At 46.3% G+C, this 17,635-nt stretch overlaps 1 protein-coding gene across 7 annotated transcripts in view; it reads left to right on the top strand.

Annotated features, from left to right (window-relative positions):
* Positions 1-727: 727 nt before the first annotated feature.
* Positions 728-17,635, top strand: part of LOC140650450 (transmembrane protein 161B-like) — a 74,883-nt gene continuing 57,975 nt past the window's right edge. For 3 of the 7 annotated variants that reach the window (XM_072858666.1, XM_072858663.1, XM_072858667.1), the window contains exons 1-2: positions 732-1,090; positions 16,743-16,846. In XM_072858666.1, coding sequence (XP_072714767.1) covers positions 1,088-1,090; positions 16,743-16,846 — 107 coding nt within the window. In that variant the 5' untranslated portion in view covers positions 732-1,087. Of the gene's footprint in view, positions 1,091-16,742; positions 16,847-17,635 lie in introns of all 7 variants that reach the window. The other 4 variants (XM_072858661.1, XM_072858664.1, XM_072858665.1 and 1 more) reach the window with 3 other exon arrangements.

Here is a 17,635-nt window from a genome sequence, read left to right on the forward strand (position 1 = left end):
GTGGGGCGACAGGGCCGGGGTTGGCCGAGGTAAGGGAACAGAGCGGTGCCAAGCCCAGCTGCCCTGCTGCCTGTGCACACTATTGCGGGTCTCCTGAAAGAGTCTCCACGGCAGAGACAGACACCTGCCACCAACCGCCTCGCCGGGGGAAGAAACCATCACCACCCTCAGCAGCACACGCAGGCGCCTGGCACATCCAACTCCTACCCCACCGGGCCGCACTCGAGACGCAAGAGGGGGCCCCGGCGTCTCTGCGTATGCACCTCAGCCATTCCACCCGGCCCCCCCGGGTTGTGCCAGGGCGCATGCGTGGAGGTGTCATTATGCCCTACGGCTGAAGCTGCCATTATGCCTACGGCTTCAATTCAACCCCCGCCAGACTAGCGCTTGTCTCTCAGCAGACACCTCCTTCCCCGGGATTGATTCTGTTGCCCTTTTCCTCGCGAGCACCCCCTGACCGCCTGCATGCTTGCTCTGAAGACAACTCGGCCGCCCGCCCCTCCCAGGCCACTGTTACAGTCGGCGGCGAGGCGGGGCGAGGCGGGGCGGGGCGGGGCGGGGCCGGGCCGAGCCGAGCCGAGCCCCAGAGCTCTTAGTGGAGCTGAGGAATATCTCGCTCACCCCTGCGAGGTCAGCAGTCTGGTGATCTCCCATGTCACGTGGTCAGGGTCATGTTACCGCCCTGCGCAGAACCAGCTACCGTTGCTGCGCCTGATGGGGAGGGCATTGGAGACTTGCTTGGTTTGTTCCCTGATGGGTGCCTTTCGTTGTCTAGTTACCCTCCGTATGTGGGGGCGGAACGGCAGGGGCAGAGTTGGCTAATATTGAGCAGCCTTGGCGCGCTACGGTCCCGTCTGCGCAGGCAGTTGGGAGGGCAGCTTAGTTGGGCCTCTGGCTGGTGGGGCCCTGATGTGACCTCTGTGAGGTGAGGTGTGAGATAAGTAGGAGCCGGTGCGTGGTGGGTGTTTGGCGGATGCTTGGCTGCCACAGTGGAGGTGGCGGTGGCGCGGAGCAGCGGATTTATGTGCTTGGAGGAGGGTGAGGCTGGGCGGCTGGAGCAGCGGTGGGTGAGAGCAGCTCAAGCACCATGGTGAGTGGAAGGACAGCTCCTGTGTGTGGGCCGGTTGGGTGACTCGGACCTCGCAGGGGCTGGGAGGAGGCTTGTGGCTGCGGGACTGGGTCTCTGGGGATGTAACCTCTCCACTGGGAGGAGGTGGATGGGTGAGAGGCGCTTATGAATCGCGCTCTCTCTCGGCTCCGTACTGAGCTGGGGGTAGGGGCCATTTTCGCTCCTCTGCTCTCTTGTGACTTAGGGCTGAGGCTCTGCGCCCTCCCCCGGCCTTTGCTGCAGTAACAACTCTTGGTTTTGGGGATGACTGGAGCAGAGGGGAAGCAAAAAAAAAAAACAAACCCCAACTCTCCCCAATAAAAGTGTTATAGCTGGTCTCTGTTACTAGTACTTGTTGGAGAAATACTGTTCTGTTTTCAGTCTCATAATGACTTTATACCGATGTGTTTTTATGCCACAGTAGTTATTTTCAAATTTGGTTCTTTCCCAGTCGGAAGTAGACAAAATTGCTGCATTTTATGATCTGTATCAGGTTTAAGATGCACTTTTCTAAATAGAAACATGCATACCTGTATATATGTATATTCACACCCCATATAGCCAAGAAAGAATAGAGCATTTAATGATTTGAGTTACCTGTTATCTTAAATATATCTAAAAAGCTTTATCAAATGCTTGCATTAGCATTACTACTAGTTCATTTTTAGAGCTATAGTATATGCTCTGGAAGTATACAAATGCATTGGATTTATGAGAAATCTGGCTTCAGGTGACTTTTTAATAGATGTCTTGGCATAGACACAAACTATTGCATCTGGCATAACTCACTGTAAATGAGCTTCTTGTAATACAGACAGAAACAAAGAAGAACGAAGCTTGACTGGTGTAATTGCTACTAATGACATAAGTTTTTTTGCTATCTCTAGTTTAAATAGTGGAGACATGAGTGTTTTATGAGCTCACCCCCTTCACTATAAAGATATGTTGAACTCTGTATTTAGGTCTTAATTACAACTTGCAACACCAGGGTTGATTGAGTCCACTTTTAATATACTTGCCAGATATGAGATATATGGGGCACCCTAGGACTACATTTATACCAGTATAAAATGCGCCTTTTATATGTGCCATTAATACATATATTTCTGTTCTGTATGGATATAAATGCCAATATGTCATTCTAGCTACGGTGATGCTAGTGTTGTTCAAATGATGAAAGCCTTGCTTAGGGACTACACTTTAGAGTTCTGCTTTAAGTAAAACCAGATTTTTAAAATCGGAATGTCATAATATTTAAATACTTAATGGCCTGATTCTACTTGCATATCTGTTACTTATGTATGTTTAGGAACCTGCAAAGAAATGTGTAGCTGTTGGGTGGTTTGTGGGTTTTTTTTGTTTTTCTTTTTTCCTTCCATATATTTTTTATTTCTTTTTTTCTATAGGGTTTAGAATACTGAATCAAAAGATTTTTCAAATACTTGTACCGTTTGTAGGATTCCATGGGTGTTGCCATCAAGCACTGTACTTGAAACTGGCTTTGGAAGGTTGTGGGCAAATAGCTTGTCCATTCAATGTAGAACTTTTTTTAAAAAAAAAAAAAAACCCAAACAAAACAACAAAAAACCCAAACCACCCCCCCCCCCGAATGCTTATTTCTGTTGCCTGATGGGCTTGAAAAATCAGAACCAATTTTCTTTACTAGTTGCTGGAAGTATGGACAAATAATCCTTGCATGTGATTCTATGATATAAGGAAAATTAAAAGATTATCTGTGATGGTCTACTCTTATGCTGTTTGAAGGCTGTATTTTCCAGTTCCAAATCAAGAGTAGAATAAAATGTTCATCAGTTTCTTTTGCATTAAGAGGTTTATAAATTAAACTATCAACATAATTTGCTAGCTAAACTCTTCCAAGTTATGGCCATCGGGACTCTTCTATGTAGTTATGCTCACAAATTTAAATTCTACACAAACATCCTAACACTACCTAAGGCCATGTTTAGACTGTTCAGCAGAGGTATTAAAGACTATTCTCTCTTTATATTTGGAATGATCTTTGTAATGGCAGAACTTTCTATTTAAAAGGTAAATGTTCTGGAGAGTGATAGCTTCCATAGTTCTTGTTCATGTGTTAATTAGGGAAATATAGGTAAACTGGATTTTAAAAACCTTGTAATAATAATATTATTACCTCACCTTGGTTTTTTTTTTCATTGTCATAGACCAGATTCTTTGGACTAGTCCAACTTGTAATTTAATAATACATTTAATATATATTGGTTGCTTCAGTGGTAATGATAGTTGTGATTTTAAAAATGCCTTTGTTCTGGTCATGAGACTTCTACAGCAATAACTTGATTTGTTTAATAGTCACTAGCAGAGAGTTCTATAATATTTATGCATAGAGAGCCTCAGTGAAAAAAGAAGCAGGACTCTCTTATTTGGCAATCCCATAAAATATTTTATATGATGTAGTAGCCAATTTTGAATTACATTTGCATTTCAGCCAAGTACTGTCTTGTTTTTCCAAGTGCAGCTTGAGCATGCACATACACATATGGAGGAAAGGTTTTGCATGTAGAAAAGTCCAGTCTAACAGCAAGAGCAATAACTTGTTACTGATTAAATGGCACTTCAAATATGTTGTATTCATTTAGCTTCTAGACTTCACAAATGCCATTACACTTTTCTGACTGTACCAGATGAGTATTTGTTATATTCTCCTAGAGACCTTGCTGATTGTTAGTAATACAAAAGCTTTTCCATTTCTCACTTGAAAATTCGCAGCCTTTTTAGTATGTTTATGTGCTACTATTAAAAAAAAAAAGTGCCCTGAATTAACATCTATAGAATACATCTATAGGATACTAGAATGCACTTGTAAAAACAAGATTTTTACACAGGACTTGTTAGATCAGAAAGTAAGTAGTTGGCATTGCATTTCTGAAGGTGAAGTTGTAAATTGGATTCTACTAACTGCTTTTTCAGGCATGCATTTATATTGCTACTGTACCATTCTGAGTAATCCTGGTGCATACAACTATTGATTTCAGATCAAGGCTGTCATATTGCAGTGGTGGAGATAGTTATTATTAGTGAGGAAGTAGTTTCAAAGTCCTATCTAAAACTAGGTGTTGAATTATTTGCAAGATCTGGGTATGTGATACAGTGAATGTTTAGAGGATGGGGGAAAAACCTGACCTGCTGTATTACAGGTGTGGGAGAATAACCTCAGGCAAAGTAAAATTGAGGAGAGACTAATGTGGTGTCTTGGTATAAGACTATTTGCCTTGGTTATCTTTGCTCTGCATGTTGTTTAAATTGGTTCATGATGTAAAGAAAAATGTCCTTTAGGAAGAAGTACTTTTAAGAACTTCTAAGTTGTGAATTTCTGGCTAGATTCTAAACTCTGTCCTCTAATCTAGAGTGTGTCAAATAGAATATAAAGTGTTGGTAGGTATCAATATATAATCTGCATTTATGTTCCTGAAATTAGTGCTTGTGGAGCTAAACTGATATTAGTGGCAACAGGAAACCTTAAAAGTGTATAGGAGACTTGATCTAGACAGAGCCTGAATTAAAATTAACCCTGTATTTTGTGGCTGTGTATCAAAAAAAAAAAAACAAACTGTGTGTTAAGGGATGTTAAGAGTGGGGCTGCCTCCTTCAGCCACTCTGGCCCAGGACTCCCTCCTGCCCGGCTGCTGGAGCCCAGCCTGGTGTGCTCAGGGACCCAGGGTCTCTGCCCAGGCTGAGAGATGTGGCTGCTGCTTTCCCATTGGCAGGTTCAACCAGTAGCAAAGCTGAGCAGGTAGCCCAGAGACAGACAGACAGATACACATAACAGTGACATGGCTGGTTACATAGACTGCCACAGACAAGACACTGCCTTCAACAGCACCTACATATAGGACTCATGTAAAACATAAGCATATACAGCCAAGTCCCCTTCCTCCTCTTTGGCTGGTAGAGATAGGAGTTCACTAGTGAAAGCACATGCATGTTTGTGGATCCCTTGAGTACTGGCACAGCTCTTCTGTCTGGTACCCCTGCCTGAGTCCTGGGCCCTCTTACTTCACAGGTCCCCTACTCGCCAGCTAGTCCAGCTTGTTGCTTGCTAGCGAGCACGCAGCACTCATACACTTGTCCCACAGGCACTCCATGTTCACAAGTCCTCTGGGCATACCAGCATGGACCTGTGCCAGCCTAAGATACCAGCCCAGACCTGAGGTCCCCCCTGCTCGCCAGCTAGTCCAGCTTGAACTTTGCTAGCGAATATGCATGCACACCAGGTTTGGGGAAGATAGACGCTTGCTCTCTGCCCCAGCAGTTGGCATCAGGCATGTGGGCTGTGACCCGTTGTCCTGTTCCAGCCACTGGTGCTGAGCCCCTCACTCTTCTCATGGTGGTCTCCCCCCCCAGTAGCTGGTTTTTGGGACACACAGCATTCCTGCCCTGGTGGCTGGAGGCAGAGACCTCCACTCACTCCAGTAGCTGGCACTGAGACCCTCTTCGTTCCAGTAGCTGACACCACAGGCTGTGGGGCAACTACACCCCTGGTCTGACTCCAGTAGTTGGCACCAAATTTCACTCACACACAGGTCTTGCCAGTGGCTGGCACTTGGTCCTTGCAGCACATGTGCACGTGGGATAGAGAGTGAGGTTACGCAGTGAGGTAGTTAGGAAAAGATTTAGTAAGAAGATAGGACAGACTGCAGTGATCAGGCACAGGGCTCAGTCAGACAAGCATACTGATCAGCCTGTTTTAGATGTAACTGTAGTCTAACAGGAGCTGGTGGAAGGCCAGGGCTTATGTAAAGTTGATAAGGGGGATTCAGATGGGAATGTGGAATGTCTAAACAAGAATTACTGTCTTCGGGAGTAAAGCACATCCTGGAGAAATATGTAAGCTAATTAAGATGTTTTGGGAACCATCTGAAACAACTAGAACTATCCTCATTATAACACTAAAAGCCATACCCCTTGAGCTGGAGACTCCCGGCCCAAGCAGAGACCCCTCACCTTTGAGCATGCGCAGAATATTAAAGTAGCACTGTAGCTTTAAGTTGAAATAAGAGAAATGTAGACCAATAGAAAACTGCTTTGTGTAATTACTTATGCATATAAGTATAAGGCCATTTATACTTATAAAGTATACTTGTATAAGTATAAGGCCATTTCAGCGAAGCCTCCGAGGCGAGCAGCTCTGAGACAGAGGACCGTGTCGGGGGACCGTTGCTGGATCGGCTAAACCACGGCAAAACCGGGCAGGGAAGGGAGGGGAAAAAAAAGGGCACGGAGAGAGAGGGCTACCGCAGCCACGCCCCGGCCCCTGAGCAGGAAGGAGGGAGCTCCTGACGAGGGCCCGGCTTTGACTCAGCGTGGGCGGGGACAAGAGTGACGGCGGCAATTCCCCTCCGTACAAGAGCATCTCCCAGGGAGCGCGAGCGACCAGGGACCGGGATGGGCAAAAAGGGCGTGTCGTGTCGGAAGGGCGTGTCGTGTCGGAAGGGCGTGTCGTGTCGGAAGGGCGTGTCGTGTCAGTTCGCGCAGGCAGGGTGTGTAGGGAAGGCGAAGGCACCTACTGGCTCAAGAGGAACTGTGAAAAGTGAGTTCATTTGGTAGTCCCCATCCTTTCAGAAGAAACTAAGCTATGGTCTTCACTCGTCAGAAAGCGATGCCCCCTGTGCTCGCCAGAGTGGATGTGGCTACCCAGACGGAGCTCCCACAAAAACATGTGGCCACCCAGGTCTCAGGCTGCAGGGAGTGCCTGGGCATCTCACTGTTCATGCATGGCAGCCATGAGGACAGCTGTGTGAGGTGTGACCAGGTGGATGATTTGCTCTGCATGGTGGCAGAGCTATGGGAGGAAGTAGAAAGGTTAAGGAGCATCAGGGAGGCTGAGAAAGAGAGAAACTGGTGGTGCCATGCTCTGCCCCCCCTGAGACAGGAACAGGAGCAGCAGCAGCCACCAGTAAGAACCCACAATCAAGGGGATCCTGTATCCCCCCACACACACCGGGCTGAAGGCAGCAGCTCAAAGGAGGAGAGTGAATGGAGGCAAGTCCACGCTCGTGGCGGCAGGCAAAGGCCCTCCTCGCCCACCTTGCCTTCCCAGGTGCTTCTGTACAACAGGTATGAGGCCCTGGAGGTGTAAGGCCAGTCAATGGAGGATGGGGATGACAGTCTGTCTACACCAGAGGTGTCGCCCAGGTCAGAAGAGCGTACCTCTCGTACCAACACCACCTCCACAAGGAAGAGAAGACGGGTTATAGTTGTGGGCGACTCCCTTCTGAGGGGAACCGAGGGTCCGATATGCCAGACAGACCCTCCTCTTAGGGAAGTCTGCTGCCTCCCTGGGGCCTGGGTGAAGGATATCACAAGGATGCTCCCTAGCCTGGTACAGCCCTCGGACTATTACCCCCTACTGCTCTTCCATGTGGGGGGTGATGAAGCTGCAACATGAAGTCCTAGGGCAATCAAAAGAGACTTTGGAGCACAGGTTATTTTCTCCTCTCTCCTTCCAGTTGTGGGCAGTGACACTAGATGGAACACAGGTACCCAATCTATTAACTCATGGCTCCGTGGCTGGTGTCATCGCCATGGTTTTGGTTTTTTTGATAACGGGATGGCCTACACAGCACCAGGCTTGCTGGTGTCTGATGGGATTCATCTTTCTCAAAGGGGAAAGAGAATCTTTGCTCAGGAGCTTGCAGGGCTTATTGACAGAGCTTTAAACTAGACTTGAAGGGGGAGGGGGGTAATATCAGGCTTGCCTGAGGGAAGCTGAGGGACGACGTGCCACGGTTAGAGGGAGCAGGTGCCAGCGAGGGCACTCAGCCTGTGTCTCTGAGATGTGCAGGGTACGCTGGGGCACAGCCAAAGTCGAACAGAGTTGAGCTAGGGGATACTGAGGCAATAGGAGCCAAGAGGGAAATGCCAGTGAAACACCTCAAAGCACACAAGGGGTGTTCCTCTATGAAGGAGACATGGACGACAGCCCAGCTGAAGTGCCTCTACACCAATGCATGCAGCATGGGCAACAAGCAGGAGGAGTTGGAAGCCATTGTACACCAGGAAAACTATGATATGGTTGCCATCACGGAAACATGGTGGGATGACTCGCACAACTGGAGTGTGGCGATGGATGGCTCTAAACTCTTCAGGAGGGATAGGAGAGGCAGGAGAGGCGGTGGGGTAGCCCTATACATTAGGGAGTGTCTGGATAGTTTAGAGCTTGATGATGGTAAGGTGGAGTGTCTATGGGTAAGAATCAGGGGGAAGGCCAACAAGGCAGATATTGTGGTGGGAGTCTGTTACAGACCACCCAACCAGGATGAGGAGACAGATGAACTATTCTATAAGCAGCTGGGAGAAGCCTCACGATCGCTAGCCCTTGTTCTTGTGGGGGACTTCAACCTACCAGATGTCTGCTGGAAATACAATTCAGCAGAGAGGAAACAGTCTAGGAGGTTCCTGGAGTGTGTGGCAGATGATAACTTCCTGACACAGCTGGTGAGCGAGCCAACTAGGGAAGGTGCCCCACTGGACCTCTTGTTCACAAACAGAGAAGGACTTGTGAGCCATGTGATGGTTGGAGGCTGTCTTGGGCAGAGTGATCACGAAATGATGGAGTTTTTGATTCATGGAGAAGTAAGGAGGATGGTCAGCAGAACTGCCACCTTAGACTTCCGGAGGGCAGACTTTGGCCTGTTTAGGAGACTGGTTGAGAGAGTCCCCTGGGAGGCAGCCCTAAAGGGCAAAGGAGTCCAGGAAGGCTGGACATTCTTTAAGGAGGAAGTCCTAAAGGCACAAGAGCAGGCTGTCCCCAGGTGCCGAAAGGCAAGCTGGCAGGGAAGACCACCGGCCTGGCTGACTAGAGAGCTCTGGCTCGAACTCAGGAAAAAGAGGAGAGTCTATGACCTCTGGAAGAAGGGGCAGGCAAGTCAAGAGGACTACAAAGGTGTAGCGAGGCTGTGCAGGGAGAAAATTAGAAGGGCCAAAGCTGAGCTAGAGCTCAATCTGGCTGCTGCTGTAAAAGACAACAAAAAATACTTCTTCAAATACATTAGCAGCAAAAGGAGAGCTAAGGAGAATCTCCAGCCCCTAGTAGGCGGGGGAGGGAACACAGTGACCAAGGATGAGGAAAAGGCTGAGGTACTTAATGCCTTCCTTGCCTCAGTCTTTAATAGCAGGGCCAATAGTTCTCTGGGTACCCAGCCCCCCGAGTTGGAAGATAGGGACGGGGACCAGAATGGAGCCCCCATAATCCAGGGGGAAATGGTTGGTGACCTGCTGCACCACTTAGACACTCACAAGTCTATGGGGCCTGATGAGATCCACCCAGGAGTACTGAAGGAACTGGCAGAAGGGCTCACCAAGCCCCTTTCCATCATTTACCAGCAGTCCTGGATAACTGGGGAGGTCCCTGCTGACTGGAGATTAGCAAATGTGACACCCATCTACAAGAAGGGCTGGAAGGAGGACCTGGGGAACTACAGGCCTGTCAGCCTGACCTCGGTACCGGGGAAGCTGATGGAGCACATCATCCTGAGTGCCATCACATGGCATGTAGAGGATAACCAAGGGATCAAGCCCAGCCAGCATGGGTTTAGGAAAGGCAGGTCCTGCTTGACCAACCTGATCTCCTTCTATGACAAGGTGACCCACCTAGTGGATGAGGGGAAGGCTGTGGATGTTGTCTACCTAGACTGTAGTAAAGCCTTTGACACGGTTTCCCACAGCATTCTCCTGGAGAAACTGGCTGCTCATGGCTTGGACAGGTGTACTCTTCGCTGGGTAAAGAACTGGCTGGATGGCCGGGCCCAAAGAGTGGTGGTGAATGGAGTTTACTCCAGTTGGCGGCCGGTCACAAGCGGTGTTCCCCAGGGCTCTGTGTTGGGGCCAGTCCTGTTTAATATCTTTATCAATGATCTGGATGAAGGGATCAAGTGCACCCTCAGTAAGTTTGCAGATGACACCAAGTTGTGCGGGAGTGTTGATCTGCTTGGGGGTAGGAAGGGTCTACAGAGGGACCTGGACAGGCTGGATCGATGGGCTGGGGCCAATTGTTTGAGGTTCAACAAGGCTAAGTGCAAGGTCCTGCACTTGGGCCACAGCAACCCCATGCAAAGCTACAGGCTTGGGGAAGAGTGGCTGGAAAGCTGCCTGGCGGAAAAGGACCTGGGGGTGTTGGTTGACAGCCGCCTGAATATGAGCCAGCAGTGTGCCCAGGTGGCCAAGAAAGCCAATGGCATCCTGGCTTGTATCAGAAATAGTGTGGCCAGCAGGACGAGGGAAGTGATCGTGCCCCTGTACTCGTCACTGGTGAGGCCGCACCTGGAATACTGTGTTCACTTTTGGGCCCCTCACTACAAGAGAGACATTGAGGTGCTGGAGCTGTGTCCAGAGAAGGGCAACGAAGCTGGTGAAGGGTCTAGAGCAGAAGTCTTATGAGGAGCGGCTGAGGGAACTGGGGTTGTTTAGCCTGGAGAAAAGGAGGCTGAGGGGAGACCTTATTGCTCTCTACAACTACCTGAAAGGAGGTTGTAGAGAGGTGGGGGTCAGTCTCTTCTCCCAGGTAACAAGCGATAGGATGAGAGGAAATGGCCTCAAGTTGCCCCAGGGGAGGTTTAGACTGGATATTAGGAAATTTTACTTCACTGAAAGGGTTATCAAGCATTGGAACAGGCTGCCCAGGGAAGTGGTTGAGTCGCCATCCCTGGAGGTATTTAAAAGACGTGTAGATGAGGTGCTTAGGGACATGGTGTAGTGGTTGTCTTGGTAGTGTTAGGTTTACGCTTGGACTTTATGATCTTAAAGGTTTTTTTCCAACCTATATGATTCTGTGGTAACTAGACTATAAATACTGTACCTGTATGACTGAACTTTGTGCTAGCTTTGTGGAGCTACCACCTAGCGCCCATCTCTGCACAGACATGAAATAAAATACCTCTGCCCTGTGTGTATATTGGTGTCTTGCACACCGGGTAAATGACTTCACACTTGTGGGATAACAGAACTAGCCCCTTTTATAACCTTTTTCTGTCTGCCCCCCTTCTTTGTTCCTCCCTGTTTCTCCTTCCCCTGTACATTCCCTCATCAGCTGGCATAGTTCCACTGACACCCCTCTCCAAAATCCTGGACCCTCAGGTTTGCATCCTTATCAGTTACAAAGTCCCAGGTTTGCCTGAAGTTTCTTGATAGCCCATGAATTAGTGTGACTGACTAGGTTTGTTTCTTGTTATTGTTTTTGTTAATGCTAATTTGTCAGGTTTTATGTCTCTTTGTTTGTCCCCCTCCCTTCCCTTATCCCCCCAACTGAAAAAAATAAACTTTCTCACATTCCATATATCCTTACCAATTAGTGTGACTAACCAGGTTTGTTCTAATCACAACCTTCCTTAACATGTGTTGGTCTGTATGTTCTTGTTTATGGCTCCTTTGGCCAGATATCCTTAAAGGAGCAGACACTATCCTTCCACATACCCTTATACTATGTTCTAGTGTTGTGATGTTGTGGCTTAACACCAGCTGGCAACTAAGCACTGCACAGCTGCTTGCTCACTCCCCCCCCACCCCAGTGGGATGGGGGAGAGAATCAGAAGAGTAAAAGTGACAAAACTCGTGGGTGGAGATCAAATCAGTTTAATAGGGAAAGCAAAAGCTGCACATGCAAGCACAGCAAGGAATTCATTTGCTACTTCCCATGGGCAGGCAGGTGTTCAGCCATCTCCAGGAAAGCAGGGCTCCATCATGCATAATGGTTACTTGGGAAGGCAAACGCCATCACTCTGAACGTCCCCCCTTTTCCTTCTTCTTCCCCCAGCTTTATATGCTGAGCATGACATCATATGGTATGGAATATCTCTTTGGTCAGTTGGGGTCAGCTGTCCCAGCTGTGTCCCCTCCCAACTTCTTGTGCACCCCCAGCCTGCTTGCTGGTGGGGTGGTGTGAGAAGCAGAAAAGGCCTTGACTGTGTGTAGGCACTGCTCAGCAAGAACAAAAACATCAGTGTGTTATCAACACTGTTTTCAGCACAAACCCAACACATAGCCCCATACTATCTACTATAAAGAAAATTAACTCTATCCCAGGCAAAAACAGGCCACGTGGATGCAGTTTTAAATAGTCTGTTGAATTGTAAGCATTTTAGCTGAGCTGTTGGACCTTCTATGTTGTGTGAAAACTAACTGCCTTGATTTGCACAATTTTACTTCCTGTTAGTTGTCTTGAAAGCACATCTTCTTTTACTTAAAAATGCAAAACCCTAGGAGTAATTGGAGAGAAAACACTGGCACCTGTTCAGATGGTTTTTCTAAAGAAATATTAATGTAGCTTTATGCTGAGATAATGAACTCTAAGGATTAAGGCTTAGTAAGCAAGCTAGGTTGAGGGACAGTGGTTTATCTCCCTGTTAAAGGAGAAGCCACTGCCCGAGCATTCACACACCATTCAGGGAGTCACACACACACCACCTGAGACTTTAACTGCTAGGACCAGAGTCCCTTTGCAGCGGGCAGCTCCACTGAGCTGACAGGATGTCCCTTTTTGACTCCTCGCTCACACACACACATTCACTCTCGGATGCTTCCTCTCCCCTCTGGCTCAACCCTAGGTTTCCTGAAGCAGAGTCTCTGATACGATGTATGCCAGATTAATTTATTGATTGGTACAGCGGTGAAAATAGCTCGAGCTGGGTGCCTCTGGAGAGGGACCCAGAACAAAAATCCCTGGGTAATTATACCCTTACAATCTAAATTCTCCTCTCCTCAGGAGACAGTTTGGACCAATAGTAGTATTTGGGTCTGGGGGTCTTCCCATTCTTCATTGGGCCCTTTCATTGTCTCTAGGCAGGCCAATTCTTCTCTTATCTCTAAGACTGCAGCTTCTGCTAAGGTTGAAGCCTCCTTATCTTTCTGGTTTGCACTGGTTTTGGGGGCCTTCCTTCATGTAGCCAAGTAAAAGTTCAGTGTATGGTCAGTGAATCCGGGTGAAAGTTCACAGCTTGTGACCTAAGGCTTCAACAAGCCTTGATACTGATGCTATGTATTGGATTCCGTTTGGGCTAGAAAGGGACTACTACAACATCCCACTGGATGGAAATAGGTTCATCATATGAGATGGTCAGAATAAACATGCATGGGTTTTTTTGGTATTTAAAATGTATCAAATATACAGGCAACTTTATTAATAACACTTTATTTCATTCTAAGTACACTTCCCTTTAGCTAGGTAATTGCTTTGGGTAGTCTAATGCACATGACTCCAAGATGACAAGAATCCCTAACAAAGATAAAGTATTTCAAATGATGCCTAGAGCTTTCAAGCCTGATCTTCGTAGAATCATAGAATAGCCCAGGTTGGAAGGGACCGCAAAAGATCATCTGGTCCCACCTTTTGTTGAAAAGGGAGCCTAGATGAGATTATCTAGCACCCTGTCCAATCACATCTTGAAAACCTCCAGTGATGGGGACTCTACCACGTCCCTGGGGAGGTTGTTCCAGTGATAGATTGTTCTCACTGTAAAATACTTTTCGTATATCGAGATGAAACCTCTCCCAGTGCAACTTGTACTCATTGCTCCTTGTCTTCTTTATGTGACTCCTTGTGAAGAGAGCTTCTGTCCTCTTTGTAGCCGCCCTTTAAGTACTGGAATAGTTTGAGGTGTCCCCGCCCCCTGAGCCTTCTCTTCTCCAGGGAGAAAAGACCTAACTCCTTCAGTCTTTTCTCACAGGGCAGATTCTCTAGCCCTTTGATCATCTTTGTGGCCCTCCTTTGGACCCTCTCCAGCTTGTCTGCGTCTTTTTTGAATTGTTCGGACCAGAACTGGACACTGTACTCCAGGTGCGGCCTGACAAGCGCTGAGTAGGGTGGGATGATCACATCTCTATCTCTGCTAGTAATGCCCCTGCGGATGCAGCTCAGGATCCGATTTGCCCCCATTGCTGCAGCGGCGCACTGCTGACTCATGTTCAGCTTGTTGTCCACCAGGACCCCCAGGTCCCTTTCAGCAAGGCTGCTCCCCAGCCACACAGGTCCTAGCCTGTACTGGGCTCTTTGGTTATGTCGTCCCAGGTGCAGGACTTTGCACTTGTCTTTGTTAAACTTCATACTGTTCTTGCTGTCCCACTCTTCCAGCCTGTCCAGGTCTCTCTGTAAGATAGCTCTCCCTTCTGAGGTGTCCACCTCACCACCCATTTTGGTGTCATCAGCAAACTTAGTGAGGGTGCTTTCAATCCCATCGTTCAGATCATTTATGAAGATGTCGAACAGTGTGGGGCCCAGTATCGATCCCTGGGGGACCCCACTTGTGACAGTCTGCCAGCCTGAGTAAAAACCATTGATCACCACCCTCTGAGTGCGACCTGTTAGCCAATTTCCAACCCATCTCGCAGACCACCCATCCAGTCTGTATCTTGCCAGTTGTCCAGGAGAAGGCTGTGGGAAAGTGTTGAACGCTTTGCTGAAGTCCAGGTAAACAACATCCACTGCTCTCCCTATGCCAACAGAAGATGTTATTTTGTTTTAGAAGGTGATCAGGTTACTCTGGCTTTTCCCAATCACCTGCTTCATTTGGTTTGTGATAGTTTCTAGGAGGACTTGTTCCATTACTTTCCCAGGGACTGAAGTAAGACTAATGGGCCTGTAGTTTCCTGGGTCCTCTTTTGGGCACTTGTAGATGGGTATGACGTTTGTCCTCTTCCAGTCATTAGGGACGTCCCTTGATCTCCATGATTTTTCAAATATTATAGATAGTGGCCTTGAAATGATGTCAGCCACTTCTCTTTAACACCCTGGTGTGGATTCTGTCTGGGCTTATAGATTTATGTGGGTTGAGCCCTTGCAAGAAGCTGCAGACCAGCCCTTCCTCCATTACTGGTGGGTCAACAAGTGTGTTGTTGTAGCTACTTGATCCTGTGATGTGGGGTCCAGCTATGCTGGTCAAGACAGAGGCAAATAAGGTATTGAGAACCTCTGCTTTGTCAGCATTATTAGGGACTAGTTTCCCTGCCCTGTTTAGGAATGAGCCTATGTCTTCCCTGTGCTTCTGCTTACTGCTCACGTACCTGAAGAGCCCTTTCTTGTTGTTCTTGATGTTTCTGGCCAACTCCAGTTCTAGCTGAGCCATAGCCTTCCTGACTGCATGCCCTGGCAAGGTTCTTGTAGTCCTCGATGGCTATTTGGCCGCCTTTCCATAGCCAGTAGGCTTCTTTTTTCTTTTAAGGACATCCAACTGCTCATTGTTAAGCCAGGGTGGTCTCTTGTTCTGCCGCCTTCTTTTCTACTTGTAGGGGATTGTGGTGGGTTGACCAAGCCATTATCACTGCTCCCTCCTCAGCAGGACAGGGGGAGAAAATAAGATGAAAAACTCATCGGTTGAGATAAAGGCAGTTTAATAAACCAAAAGCAAAGGCCGTACGTGGAAGCATAGCAAAGCAAAAAGTTTTATTCTCTACTTCCCATCAGCAGGTGATGTCCAGCCACTTCCTGGGAAGTACAGGTAGAGGTTGCTTTGCAAGACAAATGCCTTGATAACGAATGCCCCCCTTCCTCCTTTCTCTTAGCTTTTATTGCCAAGCATGCTGTCATATGGTATGGAATATCTCTTTGGTCAGTTTGGGTCAGCTGTCTTGGCTACATCCCCTCCCAAGATCTTGCCCACCCCCAGCCTACTGGCCTTTGGGGGGGTGTGTGTGTGTGTTAGAGAGACAGCTTCGATGCCAAAACACTGGTGTGTTATCAACATAGTTCTAGCTACAAATACAGAGCATAGCACTATGAGGGCTGCTATGGGGAAAGTTAACTCCATCCCAGCCAGACCCAATACAGAAGTATAATTCTGAACTTTAGAAGTACAAAGGGATATATTTTGTCTTTAAGATATTGTTAGTAATTAGCAATATCCAAAGATTGATGTTTAAGAATAAATAGGCATATAAACATTCTTATGCCACTGCTTAAATGTGGTGTTTTGTGTGCTGATTGAAAATGTGCATATGCTCCTTTTCATGAGAGAGTATTTTGAAAAACAGGTCAGTTTAAAAAAAGATAAGTTATTTATTTGTTTGATCGTTGGTGCTTTTTAACTTGTATATTTTGGTAAATTTCACTTGTATGTCTAGATTTGTGGTTTGTTTTTTTTCTTGTGACATTTTAAGCATGAAAATGTTGCATGTAAATAGAAAGCTGAAATTTCAAGTCATAAATGCAAATTTTATAAATTATTGTTAATTCCTAGTAGCTTTGTGCAGTGTCAGCTGTTAAGTCATGTCAGAATTGGAGAACACCAAAGGCAAGATCCTAATCAGTGATGTAATTTTAAGATATAATGTCTTGTGAAATGTCACGCCATCGTGTGGCTTAACATCTGTTAAACAGAGAAGCTTTTGTACTATCTGACAGCTCAAATACATATGTTACTATCCTTGTGGTTTGGCAATGCCTTTTCTTTTTGGATTATTATAGCAAGTTCCAGGGGATTTCTGGAAAACTGATGCAGTATTGTTTTTCTTCCCCTGCAGTATAAAAAGAACCAAAAATATTACCCCTACTATATGAAGGTGGTTTTAAAATGTTGTGTTTTTTTTTTTTTTAAAAAAAACTAGAAGTACTTCAGTGCCTTTTTTTTTAAACACACTGACTTGTTATTAACTTATTCCTCTGCAGGGTGTGATAGGTGTACAGCTGGTGGTTACCATGGTAATGGCTAGTGTCATACAGAAGATAACACCTCACTACTCTTTTGCCCGTTGGCTTCTCTGTAGTGGCAGGTAAGATAAGAAAAAGTTGCTGCACTGTGTTTGAATATGGTAACACAATAACGCATTAGAGTAGAAACAGTAAAGTGAACTAATTTAAATTACATTTCTAAAAAAAAATAATTCATCTGCTATTCTTGAATTTTAGCAAAACTATAGTATCATGACACTGGACTTACAGGCTCAAAGTATAAGACAGTGTTGCTGTAAAAGAACAGACTCAAGTTTGTTGCTTTAATCGTATCGGTCAAAGTTAGCTGCTGTCCAGCTCTTTTTAAAGGCATAAGCCACACTTTAATATTAAAAAGCTAAATTGAATACAAGACACTGCAAGAACAGAAGGATTTTTTTTTTCTCTGCACTGTCTCAGTATTTTCAATAATCTGTCTGCTGATTAGCCTTGCATATAAAGAGTGCTTAGGTACTTAATAAAAATTTTTTTTTAATACTTCATAGGACAGGATTAGTATAAATGTCAATATGCTACTTTATAACAATAGATCAAATACATGAGTTGCAAGGGGAGCATTCCATGTGTGACTGTATCCATAATAACTAAAACCACCAGCTGTTTTAAATATAAATCAGTATGTTAAATATTAAAAACCAAACAAAACCACAGACACTTTGTCTTTTCTTCCAGGAAGAGAAACACTCTGTGTGATTAGGAAGTAGTATGCTGTCTTTTATAATAGTTGAAATTTTCAGAATATCAAATCTCTACTTTTTTTTTTTGCAAAAGGTTGAGAGGCTTTTCTAAGTGAGGTTGTCTAAAATATCTATGTGAGATAGCCCTCCCAT

This window comes from Ciconia boyciana, chromosome 4, assembly GCF_034638445.1.
Source record: "Ciconia boyciana chromosome 4, ASM3463844v1, whole genome shotgun sequence".
NCBI lineage: Eukaryota > Metazoa > Chordata > Aves > Ciconiiformes > Ciconiidae > Ciconia > Ciconia boyciana.